Source organism: Podarcis tiliguerta, assembly GCF_965153285.1.
Source record: "Podarcis tiliguerta genome assembly, chromosome: W".
Lineage (NCBI taxonomy): Eukaryota > Metazoa > Chordata > Lepidosauria > Squamata > Lacertidae > Podarcis > Podarcis tiliguerta.
In genome coordinates, this window is record NC_139552.1 from 11,022,585 (window position 1) to 11,035,978 (window position 13,394).

General features: G+C 55.8%; 1 protein-coding gene across 4 annotated transcripts in view; it reads left to right on the forward strand.

The window, feature by feature from the left end:
• DYNC2I2 (dynein 2 intermediate chain 2) overlaps positions 1–13,394 on the forward strand; it is a gene marked incomplete at its 3' end in the record, with an annotated part of 29,637 nt that overhangs the window by 7,160 nt on the left and 9,083 nt on the right. For all 4 annotated transcript variants that reach the window (XM_083422185.1, XM_083422184.1, XM_083422186.1 and 1 more), the window contains 3 exons: positions 1,583–1,692; positions 3,618–3,775; positions 8,259–8,368. In XM_083422185.1, the coding sequence (XP_083278311.1) occupies positions 1,583–1,692; positions 3,618–3,775; positions 8,259–8,368 (378 nt within the window). The remainder of the gene's footprint in view (positions 1–1,582; positions 1,693–3,617; positions 3,776–8,258; positions 8,369–13,394) is intronic.

Here is a 13,394-nt window from a genome sequence, read left to right on the forward strand (position 1 = left end):
GACGGCTGGAGGGCGGAGTGGGCGGAGCGGACGGAGAGGGTAAGGGGTGTGTGTAAGTGCACGTGTGTGTGTAAGTTGCGTGTGTGTAAATGTGCGTGCGTGTGTATTTATGTATGTATGTATATATACATGCATATATGTATATATGTGTGTGGTGTGAGTGTGTGTGAGTGTGTGTGTGTAAATGTGCGTGTAAATGTGTGTTTGTGTGTGTAAGTGTATGTGTGTGTGTGTGTGTGTGTGTATTTAGTTTGTATGTATGTGTATATATATATGTGTGTGTGTGTGTCTGTGTGTATATATGTGTGGGTGTACATATATCTATATCAGGAAATTATATCTCTTTTACCACACACACACACACACACACACAAACATATACACACAGACACAGATACACACACACACACACATATATATACACACAGACACAGATACACACATATATATGTATGTATACACACACACACATCCACACATATAAATACACACACAGATACACACATACACACACACACACATATATATATACACACACACATATATATGCACACACACACAAATACACACACACACATATACACACAGAGAGACACACACACACATATATATATATATACACACACAGACACACACACACATATATACACACAGACACACACACACACACATACACACACACACATACATATACACACATATACACAGACACATATATATACACACACATATATGCACACACTCACACAGACACACACACACATATATACACACACAGAAACACATGTATACACAGACACAGATACACACATACACACACACATATATGCACACACTCACACAAATACACACACACATATATGCACACACACACACAGATACACACACACAGACACACACACACATATATACACACACAGAAACACATGTATACACAGACACAGATACACACATACACACACACACATATATGCACACACACACACAAATACACACACATACACACACACAAATATGCACACACAGAAATATACACACATATACATATACACACACACAGACACATATATATGTGTATAGATATGTGTGCGCATATATGTGTGTGTGTATATATGTATATAGATGTATATACGTGTGTGTGTGTGTCTGTATGTGTGTCTATATGTATGTGTCTTTCTTTGTGTATCTGTATATATGAATATATATGTATGTGTGTGTGTATATATATATATATATATATATATGTATGCACACACACACAAATACACACACACACACAGAGACATATACACACATATACATATACACAGACACATACACACGCACATATATATATATATATATATACACACACACACACACACATATGCAAACACACAGACACACACACACATATACACACACACACATATATATACACACACACATATATGCGCACACACAAATACACACACGCACATATACACACACACACACATATATACACACAGACATATATATATATACACACACACACACACAGGAAAACACCGAATATTCAGAATTATTCCCTATTTCCCCCCACGTTTTGGATCCCCGCCAGATCTCCTGCCTGCACAGCCTCTCCTACCCTCCGGCGCGGGAACGAAAGCTCCAGGTCACCGGAGTCTCCTGGAGTTCCACCGGCGCCGTGGTGGCCTGCTCCTACGGCAGGTGAGCCCCCCCATAGATCTTCCCCCCATATATCTCCCCCAGAGTTCTTTCCCCCATAGATATTCCCCCCACTTCCTCCCCTCCCCTCCCCACTTCCTCTTCTACCTCCCCTCTTCCCCCTCCCCACTTCCTCATCCTCTCCCCCCACGCTTCCTCACCCCTCCGTTTCCCTCTCCCCCTCCCCACTTCCTCCCCCTCCCCATTTCTCCCTCCCCTCCCCGCTTCCTCTTCCCCGCCCTGCTTCCTCCCCCATTCCCTATTCCCTCCCCTTCCTCCCCACTTCCTCATCATCCCCTCCCCGCTTCCTCTTCCCCCTCCCCTCCCCTTCCTCATCCCCCTCCCCCCTTCCTCCTCCCCCCTCCCCACTTCCTTCTCCCCTCTCCCCGCTTCCTCGTCCCCTCCCTCTTCCTCCCCTCCCTGCTTCCTCCTCCCCGCTTCCCCCTCCCCAATGCCTCTTCTACATTTCCCCTCCCCTTCCTGCTTTCACTTCCTCTTCCCCTCCCCACTTCCTCCCTGCTTCCCCCTCCCCACCCCACTTCCTCCCCCATTCCCCTTCCCACTTCCTCTCCCTCCCCACTTCTTGTTCCCCCCTCCCCTTTCCTCTTCCTCTGCCACCCACTTCTCCTCACTTCCTCTTCCCCCTCCCTACTTCCCCATCCCCCCCACTTCTCCCCTCCCCGCTTCCTCTTCCTCCCTGCTTCCCTCTCTTCCTCACCCACCCACTTCCCTTTCCCCTTCCCACTTCCTCTCCCTCCCCATTTCCTGTTCTCCCTCCCCTCTTCCTCTGCCCCCACTTCCTCCTCTGCCACCCACTTCCCACTTCCTCACTTCCCCTTCCCCCTCCCCACTTCCCCATCCCCTCCCCACTTCCCCCTCCCCTCTTCCTCTGCCCCCCACTTCTTCCTCCTCTGCTGCCCACTTCCTCCTCACTTCCTCTTCCCCTCCCCACTTCCTCATCTCCTCCCCACTTCCCCCTCCCCGCTTCTTCTTCCTCCCTGCTTCCCTCTCCCCCTCCCCACTTCCTCCCCCTCCCAATTCCCCTTCCCCTTCCCACTTCCTCTCCCTCCCCACTTCCTCCTCCCCACTTCCACACTTCCTCACTTCCTCTTCCTCCTCCCCACTTCCCCATCCCCTCCCCGCTTCCTCTTCCTCCCCACTTCCTCCCCCTTCCCATTCCCCTCCCCGCTTCCTCTTCCTCCCCTCTTCCTGTGCCCCCACTTCCTCCTCCCCACTTCCCCCTCCCCGCTTCCTCTTCTTCCCTCTCCCCCTCCCCACTTCCCCCTCCCCTTCCCCCTTCCTCTCCCTCCCCACTTCCTGTTCCCCCTCTTCCTCTGCCCCCCACTTCCTCCTCCCCACTTCCTCACTTCCTCTTCCCCCTCCCCACTTCCCGATCCCCTCCCCACTTCCCCCTTCCTCTCCCTCCCCACTTCCTGTTCCCCCTCTTCCTCTGCCCCCACTTCCTCCTATCCAATTCCTCACTTCCTCTTCCCCCTCCCCACTTCCCCATCCCCTCCCCGCTTCCTGTTCCCCCTCTTCCTCTGCCCCCCACTTCCTCACTTCCTCTTCCCCCTCCCCACTTCCCCATCCCCTCCCCACTTCCTCCCCTCCCACTTCCCATTCCCCTTCCCACTTCCTCTCCCTCCCCACTTCCTGTTCCCCCTCTTCCTCTGCCCCCACCTCCTCCTCCCCACTTCCTCACTTCCTCTTCCCCCTCCCTACTTTCCCCTCCCCTACCCTCCCCACTTCCCCTTCCCCTCCCCACTTCCTCTCCCTCCCCACCTCCTCCTCCCCACTTCCTCACTTCCTCTTCCCCCTCCCTACTTTCCCCTCCCCTCCCCTCCCCACTTCCCATTCCCCTTCCCACTTCCTCTGCCCCCCACTTCCTCCTCCCCACTTCCTCACTTCCCCTCTCTCTCCCCCCCCAGATTGGACGACGGCGACTGGGCCGCCGACAAATCCTACGTCTGCGCCTGGAACCTCGACCGCCGGGCCCCCGACCCCCAGCGCCCCGACCTCGTACTCGACGCCCCCAGCGCCGCTATGGGGCTGGCCTTCCACCCCAGACGCCCGTCAATCATCGCCGGTGAGCCCCACCCACCGGGGGGCAGGACCCCCAGAATCTGGGGGGTGAGGTGGTGAATCGGCCGCCAATCATCGCCAGTAGCTCTGCCCACCGGGGGGCAGGACCCCAAGAATCTCGGGGGGTGAGGGGGTGAATCAGCCGCCAATCATCACCAGTAGCTCCGCCCACCGGGGGGCAGGACCCCCAGAATCTGGGGGGTGAGGTGGGAGGGGGTGAATCGGCCGTCAATCATCACCGGTAGCTCCGCCCACCGGGGGGCAGGACCCCAAGAATCTTGGGGGGTTAGGTGGTGAATCGCCTGCCAATCATCACCAGTAGCTCCGCCCACCGGGGGGCAGGACCCCAAGAATCTAGGGGGGTACTGTGGGAGGGGGCGAATCGCCCGTCAATCATCACCGGTAGCCCCGCCCACCTCGGCGGTCTGGGGGCGGGACCCTTGGTCAGGGGGCGGGACTCCCCAAAATTCTTGGGGGGAGGGGGGGCTCTTGGGGTCCTGCCCCCTGGGCGCCGCTATGGGGCTGGCCTTCCACCCCAGATGCCCGTCCATCATCGCCGGTAGCGGTCGGGGGGCGGGACCCTCGGCCAGGGGGCGGGACCCCAAGAAACTCGGGGTGCTGTGGGAGGGGGTGAATCGGCCGCCAATCATCGCCGGTAGCCCCGCCCACCCAGGGGGCAGGACCCCCAGAATCTTCGGGGGGTGAGGTGGTGAATCGGCCATTAATCATCGCCGGTAGTCCCACCCACTTTGCACCCAGGGGACAGGACCCGTCAATCATGGCCAGTAACCCCACCCACTTGGCACCTGGGGGCGGGACAAGTCAATCATTGCCGCTAGCCCCGCCCACCGCAGCTCCCGGGGGGCCGGACCCCAAGAATCTCGGGGGGTGAGGTGGTGAATCGCCTGTCAATCATCGCCGGTAGCCCCGCCCACCTCGGCAGTTGGGGGGCGGGACCCTCGGTCGGGGGGCAGGACCCAAAGAATCTCGGGGGGTGCTGTGGGAGGGGGCAAATCGGCCGTCAATCAACGCCAATAGCCCCGTCCACCTTGTGCCTGGGGGGCGGGACAAGTCAATCGTGGCCGGTAGCCCCGCCCACCTCACGGTTGGGGGGCGGGACCTCAAGAATCTGGGGGTGAAGGGGCAAATCGCCCGCCAATCATCGCCGGTAGCCCTGCCCACCTCACATCTGGGGGGGCAGGACAAGTCAATCATTGTCGGTAGCCCCGCCCACCTCGCACCTGGGGGTGGGACAAGTCAATCATTGTCGGTAGCCCCGCCCACCTCGCACCTGGGGGTGGGACAAGTCAATCATTGTCGGTAGCCCCGCCCACCTCATGCCTGGGGGGCAGGACCTGTCAATCATGGCTGGTAGCCCCGCCCACCTCGGCGCCCGGGGGGCAGGACCCCAAGAATCTCAGGGGGTGAATCGGCTGTCAATCATCGCCGGTAGTCCCACCCACTTTGTGCCTGGGGGGCGGGACAAGTCAATCATCGCCGGTAGCCCTGCCCACCCCACACCTAGGGGGCTGGACCCCAAGAATCTCGGGGGGTGAGGTGGTGAATTGCCTGCCAATCATCGCTGGTAGCCCCGCCTACCGGGAACCAGGGGGCAGGACCCCAAGAATCTCGGGGGGTGATGTGGGAGGGGGTGAATCGCCTGTCAACCATCGCTGGTAGCCCCGCCCACCACGGTGCCCGGGGGGCGGGACCCCAAGAATCTCGGGGGGTGAATCGGCTGTCAATCGCCGGTAGCCCCACCCACCTCGTGCTTGGGAGGTGGGACCCGTCAATCATGAACGGTAGCCCCGCCCACCAGGGACGGGACCCCAAGAATCTCGGGGGGTGCTGTGGGAGGCGGCAAATCGCCCGTCAATCATGGCCGGTAGCCCCGCCCACCTTGTGCCTGGGGGGTGGGACAAGTCAATTGTGGCCGGTAGCGCCGCCCACCTCACGGTCGGGGGGGTGGGACTCCCCAAAATTCTCGGGGGGAGGGGGGGTTCTTGGGGTCCTGCCCCCTGGGCGCCGCTATGGAGCTGGCCTTCCACCCGCGACGCCCGTCTATCATCGCCGGTAGCCCCGCCCACCTCGGCGGTCTGGGGGCGGGACCCTCGGTTGGGGGGCGGGACCCCAAGAATCGTGGCGAGTGAGGTGGGAGGGGGCGAATCACCCGTCAATCATGGCCGGTAGCCCCACCCACCCAGGGGGCGGGACCCCAAGAATCTTGGGGGGTGATGTGGGAGGGGGTGAATCGCCTGTCAATCAGAGCTGGTAGCCCCGCCCACTGTGAAGCCCTGGGGGTGGGACCCCAAGAATCTTGGGGTTGCTGTGGTGAATTGGCCGTCAATCATCACCGGTAGCCCCGCCCACCCAGGGGGCAGGACCCCAAGAATCTCAGGGGGTGAGGTGGTGAATCACCTGTCAATCATTGCCGGTAGCCCCGCCCACCTGGGGGGCGGGACCCCAAGAATCTCAGGGGGTGCTGTGGGAGGGGGCGAATCGCCTGCCAATCATCGCCGGTAGCCCCGCCCACCGCGGCGCCTGGGGGGCGGGACCCCAAGAATCTTGGGGGGTGAGGTGGCAAATCGTCGCCGGTAGCCCCACCCACTTTGCACCCAGGGGGCGGGACCCATCAATCATGGCCGGTAGCCCCACCCACAGGGCACCCATAGGGCAGGACCCCAAGAATCTCGGGGGGGCTGTGGGAGGGGGTGAATTGCCCGCCAATCATCGCTGGTAGCCCCGCCCACCTCAGCGCCCAAGGGGCAGAACCCCAAGAATCTCAGCCCCTCTCGCAGTGGGGCTGATCAGTGGGGCAAGTGAGAGGAAGAGGCGGGTCCTATGTCCCATTGGCCAGTCCGGCGTCTCCCTCCTCAACCCAATTGGCTCCAGCGGGAGGAAGGGGCGGGTCTTCCCTCCATTCGGCCAATCCGGCGCCTCTTCCTCTCACAGTGGGGCTGTTCAGTGGGGAAGTCTAGGTCTGGAAGGTAGGGGTGGGTCTTCCCTCCCTCGGCCAATCCGGCGTCTCCTCCCTGCCTTCCCCACACCTGATTGGCTCCAGCGGGAGGAAGGGGCGGGTCTTCCCTCCATTCGGCCAATCAGGCGCCTCTCTTCCTTTCAGTGGGGCTGTTCAGTCTTGCTGTGGGGCCAGCAGGAGGAAGGGGGCGGGTCTTCCGTCCCTTGGCCAATCCGGCGTCTCCCTCCCCAACCCCAATTGGCTCCAGCGGGAGGAAGGGGCGGGTCTTGCCTCCCGACCGGCCAATCAGGTCCCCCTCTCCCTTCGCAGTGGGGCTGATCAGTGGGGTAAGCGGGAGGAAGGGGTGGGTCTTCTGTCCCGTCGGCCAATCGGGCCTCTCTCTCCCCGACCCGATTGGCTGCAGTGCGAGGAAGGGGCGGGTCTTCCCTCCCTCGGCCAATCGGACGTCTCCCCCTTCCCCTTGCAGTGGGGCTGTTCAGTGGGTCCAGCAGGAGGAAGGGGCGGGTCTTAGCTCCCTCGGCCAATCCGGCGTCTCTCTCTCCTCACAGTGGGGCTGTTCAGTGGGGAAGTCTAGGTCTGGAAGGTAGGGGCGGGTCTTCCGTGGGGCAAGCGGGAGGAAGAGGCGGGTCCCCCGTCCCTCGCCCAATCCGGCGTCTCCTCCCCGCCTTCCCCAACCTGATTGGCTCCAGCGGGAGGAAGGGGCGGGCCTTCCCTCCCTCGGCCAATCCGGCTTCTCTCCCCTTGCAGTGGGGCTGTTCAGTCTTGCTGTGGGGCAAGCGGGAGGAAGGGGGCGGGTCTTCCGTCCCTCGGCCAATCGGACGTCTCTCCCCTCGCAGTGGGGCTGTTCCGTGGGGCAAGCGGGAGGAAGAGGCAGGTCTTCCCTTCATTCGGCCAATCAGGTGCCTCTCTTCCTTTCAGTGGGGCAAGCGGGAGGAAGGGGCGGATCTTCCGTCCCGTCAGCCAATCTGGGGCCTCGTCCTCTCACAGTGGGGCTGTTCAGTGGGGAAGTCTAGGTCTGGAAGGAAGGGGCGGGTCTTACCTCCATTCGGCCAATCGGCTGCCTCTCTCCCCCTTTCAGTGGGGCTGTTCAGTGGGGAAGTCTAGGTCTGGAAGGAGGGGGCGGGTCTTGGCTCAAACGGGAGGAAGGGGCGGGTCTTGACTCAAACAGGAGGAAGGGGCAGGTCTTCCCTCCCTCGGCCAATCCGGCATCTCTCTCCCCTTGCAGTGGGGCTGTTCAGTGGGGCAAGCGGGAGGAAGGGGCGGGTCTTCCCTCCCTCAGCCAATCTGGCGCCTCTTCCTCTCACAGTGGGGCTGTTCAGTGGGGAAGTCTAGGTCTGGAAGGTAGGGGCGGGTCTTCCGTGGGGCAAGCGGGAGGAAGGGGCGGGTCTTCCGTCCCTCAGCCCATCCAACATCTCTTGCCCCGCCTCCCCCAACCCCATTGGCTCAAACGGGAGGAAGGGGCGGGCCTTCCCTCCCCTCGGCCAATCGGCTGCCTCTCTCCCCCTTTCAGTGGGGCTGTTCAGTGGGGAAGTCCTGGTCTGGGACACCGGCCGGCCGGAAGACCCACTGATCTGGAGGAGCGGGATGACGGACGACTCGCACACGGAGCCCGTGTACCAGGTAAGGGTCAGGTGACCCAGGGGGCGGGTCCTTGGCTGACTTCCTGTCATGTGTCCCTTGCTCACTTCCTGTCATGGGAATCAGGAAGGAAGTGGCCCTTTCTGACTTCCTGTCAGGTGATGCAGGACGACTCGTGTACCAGGTAGGTCAAAAGTGGGTCAGGTGACCTGGGGGGGGTGGGTCCTTTGCTGACTTCCTATTGGGTGAGCCGGGGAAGGAAGTGGACTTGCTGACTTCCTGTCATGTGACTCGTGCTCACTTCCTGTCATGGGAATCAGGGAGGCTGTGGCCCTTTCTGACTTCCTGTCATGTGATGCAGGACGACTTGAACACAGACCCTGTGTACCAGGTAGGTCAAAAGTGGGTCAGGTGACCCGGGGAGGGCGGGTCCTTGGCTGACTTCCTGTCGTGTGAGCCGGGGAAGGAAGTGGTGACCCAGGAAGTGGTGACCCAGGAAGTAGGGAAGGAAGTGGTGACCCAGGAAGTGGTGACCCAGGAAGCGGTGACTCAGGAAGTGGGGAAGGAAGTGGTGACCCAGGGGAGGGCGGGTCCTTTGCTGACTTCCTGTCGTGTGAGCCGGGGAAGGAAGTGGTGACCCAGGAAGTGGTGACCCAGGGGAGGGCGGTTCCTTTGCTGACTTCCTGTCGTGTGAGCCAGGGAAGGAAGTGGTGACCCAGGAAGTAGTGACCCAGGAAGTGGGGAAGGAAGTGGTGACCCAGGGGAGGGCTGGTCCTTTGCTGACTTCCTGTCATGTGACCCGTGAGCGACTCGCACACGGACCCCACATGTGAATCAGGAAGGAAGTGTCCCTTTCTGACTTCCTGTCATGTGACTTGTGAGCGACTCGCACACGGACCCCATGTAGGTCAAAAGGGGTCAGGTGACCCGGGGAGGGCGGGTCCTTGGCTGACTTCCTGTCGTGTGTCCCTTGCTCACTTCCTGTCCTGGGAATCAGGAAGGGTGTGGCCCTTTCTGACTTCCTGTCATGTGAGCCGGGGAAGGAAGTATCCCTTTCTGACTTCCTGTCATGTGATGCAGGACGACTCGCACACGGACCCCATGTACCAGGTAGGGGAAAAGTGGGTCAGGTGACCCAGGGAGGGCGGGTCCTTGCCTGACTTCCTGTCGTGTGTCCCTTGCTCACTTCCTGTCGTGGGAATCAGGAAGGGTGTGGCCCTTTCTGACTTCCTGTCATGTGATGCAGGACGACTCGTCTACCAGGTAGGTCAAAAGTGGGTCAGGTGACCCGGGGAGGGTGGGTCGTTGGCTGACTTCCTGTCGTGTGAGCTGGGGAAGGAAGTGGCCCTTTCTGACTTCCTGTCATGTGTCCCTTGCTCACTTCCTGTCATGGGAATCAGGAAGGAAGTGGCCTTGCTGACTTCCTGTCCAGGTGGGTCAAAAGTGGGTCAGGTGACCCGGGGAGGGCGGGTCCTTTGCTGACTTCCTGTCGCGTGAGCCGGGGAAGGAAGTGTCCCTTTGCTGACTTCCTGTCCTGTGTCCCTTGCTCACTTCCTGTCATGGGAATCAGGAAGGGTGTGGCCCTTGCTGACTTCCTGTCCAGGTGGGTCAAAAGTGGGTCAGGTGACCTGGGGAGGCGGGTCCTTTGCTGACTTCCTGTCCTGTGTCCCTTGCTCACTTCCTGTCATGGGAATCGGGGGCGGGTCCTTTGCTGACTTCCTGTCGTGTGAGCCGGGGGGGCGGGTCCTTTGCTGACTTCCTGTCGTGTGAGCCGGGGGGGGCGGTTCCTTTGCTGACTTCCTGTCGTGTGAGCTGGGGAAGGAAGTGTCCCTTTCTGACTTCCTGTCATGTGAGCCAGGGGGGCGGGTCCTTTGCTGACTTCCTGTCGTGTGAGCTGGGGAAGGAAGTGTCCCTTTCTGACTTCCTGTCATGTGATCCAGGGAAGGAAGTGTCCCTTTCTGACTTCCTGTCATGGGATCCAGGGAAGGAAGTGTGCCTTTCTGACTTCCTGTCATGTGACTCAGTGCAGGATGTGCCCCTTTCTGACTTCCTATCATGTGATCCAGGGAAGGAAGTGTCCCTTTCTGACTTCCTGTCATGGGATCCAGCATAGGAAGTGTCTCTTTCTGACTTCCTGTCGTGTGATCTAGCATAGGAAGTGTCCCTTTCTGATTTCCTGTCGTGGGAATCAGGGAAGGGCATGTCCTGTTCTGACTTCCTGTCACGTGATCTAGCATAGGAAGTGCCCCGTTCTGACTTCCTGTCGTGTGACCTAGCATAGGAAGTCTCCCGTTCTGACTTCCTGTCGTGTGACCTTTCTGGCTTCCTGTCGTGTGACCTTTCTGACTTCCTGTCGTGTGACCTAGCATAGGAAGTCTCCCGTTCTGCCTTCCTGTCGTGTGACCTTTCTGACTTCCTGTCGTGTGACCTTTCTGACTTCCTGTCGTGTGACCTAGCACAGGAAGTGTCCCTTTCTCACTTCCTGTCGTGTGACCTAGCATAGGAAGTGTCCCGTTCTGACTTCCTGTCGTGTGACCTAGCATAGGAAGTGTCCCTTTTTGACTTCCTGTCGTGTGACTTAGCATAGGAAGTGTCCCTTTCTCACTTCCTGTCGTGTGACCTAGCATAGGAAGTGTCCCTTTCTGACTTCCTGGCGTGTGACCTAGCATAGGAAGTCTCCCGTTCTGACTTCCTGTCGTGTGACCTTTCTGACTTCCTGTCATGTGACCTTTCTGACTTCCTGTCGTGTGACCTAGCATAGGAAGTGTCACTTTCAGACTTCCTGTCGTGTGACCTAGCACAGGAAGTGTCCCTTTCAGACTTCCTGTTCTGTGACCTTTCTGACTTCCTGTCGTGTGACCTAGCATAGGAAGTGTCCCTTTCTGACTTCCTGTTGTGTGACTTAGCACAGGAAGTGTCCCTTTCTGACTTCCTGTCATGTGATCCAGGAAAGGATGTGTCCCTTTCTGACTTCCTGTCATGGGATCCAGGGAAGGAAGTGTGCCTTTCTGACTTCCTGTCATGGGATCCAGGGAAGGAAGTGTCCCTTCCTGACTTCCTGTCATGGGATCCAGGGAAGGAAGTGTGCCTTTCTGACTTCCTGTCATGTGATCCAGCATAGGATGTGTCCCTTTCTGACTTCCTGTCATGTGATCCAGGGAAGGAAGTGTCCCTTTCTGACTTCCTGTCATGGGATCCAGGGAAGGATGTGTCCCTTCCTGACTTCCTGTCATGGGATCCAGCATAGGATGTGTCCCTTCCGGACTTCCTGTCATGTGATCCAGGGAAGGATGTGTCCCTTCTTGACTTCCTGTCATGTGATCCAGGGAAGGAAGTGTCCCTTTCTGACTTCCTGTCATGTGACCAAGGGAAGGAAGTGTCCCTTTCTGACTTCCTGTCATGTGACTCAGTGCAGGATGTGCCCATTTCTGACTTCCTGTCATGGGATCCAGGGAAGGAAGTGTCCCTTTCTGACTTCCTGTCGTGTGACCTAGCATAGGAAGTGTCCCTTTCTGACTTCCTGTCGTGGGACTTAGCACAGGAAGTGTCCCTTTCTGACTTCCTGTCGTGTGACCTTTCTGACTTCCTGTCATGTGACCTAGCACAGGAAGTGTCCCATTCTGACTTCCTGTCGTGTGACCTTTCTGACTTCCTGTCGTGTGACCTAGCATAGGAAGTCTCCCGTTCTGACTTCCTGTCGTGTGACCTTTCTGACTTCCTGTCGTGTGACCTTTCTGACTTCCTGTCGTGTGACCTAGCATAGGAAGTCTCCCGTTCTGACTTCCTGTCGTGTGACCTTTCTGACTTCCTGTCATGTGACCTAGCATAGGAAGTGTCCCTTTCTGACTTCCTGTCATGTGACCAAGGGAAGGAAGTGTCCCTTTCTGACTTCCTGTCATGTGACTCAGTGCAGGATGTGTCCCTTCCTGACTTCCTGTCATGTGATCCAGGGAAGGAAGTGCCCCTTTCTGACTTCCTGTCATGTGACCAAGGGAAGGAAGTGTCCCTTTCTGACTTCCTGTCATGTGATCCAGGGAAGGAAGTGTCCCTTTCTGACTTCCTGTCTTGGGATCCAGGGAAGGAAGTGTCCCTTTCTGACTTCCTGTCATGTGATCCAGGGAAGGAAGTGTCCCTTTCAGACTTCCTGTCATGTGATCCAGGGAAGGAAGTGTCCCTTTCTGACTTCCTGTCATGTGACGCAGCATTTATTTTTCATTTTTTAGTTTAATTTCAGTTTAATTTTTTAGTTTAATTTTTTGGTTTAATTTCAGTTTAATTTTTCAGTTTAGTTTTAGTTTAATTTTTTGGTTCAATTTTAGTTAAATTTTTTGTTTTACTTTTAGTTTAATTCTTTTAGTTTAATTTAATTTTAATTTTTTAGTTTAATTTTTTAGTTTAAAATTAGTTTAAATTTAGTTTAGTTTTTTGGTTTAATTTGAGTTTAATTTTTAATTAAACAAAAACATTAAACTAAAATTATAGTTTAATTTTGTAGTTTAATTTTGTAGTTTAATTGTAGTTTAATTTTTTTGTTTAATTTCAGTTTAATTTCTAAGTTTAATTATAGTTTAATTTTTTGCTTCAATTTTAGTTTAATCATTTAGTTTTAGTTTCAATGTAGTTTAATTTTTCTGGTTTAATTTTAGTTTAATTTTTAGTTAAACTGAAAAATTAAGCTAAAATTATAGTTTAATTTTAGTTTAATTTTCTGGTTTTAGTTGAATTTTAGTTGAATTTTAAATATAACTGAAAAATTTAACTCAAATTATAGTTTTAATTTTTTATCTGAATTTTAGTTTCCTTTTTTAGTTTAACGTTTTAGCTTAATTGTAGTTTAATTTTGTAGTTTAATTTTTTGGTTTTAGTTTTAGTTTTATGTTTTTTAATTAAATGAAAAACTGAAATTATAGTTCAATTTTTTGGTTTTAGTTTAATTTTGGGGTTGAATTCTTCAAATGGAAAATCAAAGATGGCCGCCCTTTCCCCCCCCAATCAGGTGACCTGGCTCCCGGGCGACAAACAGCAATTATATTTTTATTTTCTGGTTGAATTTTAGTTGAATTTTTTA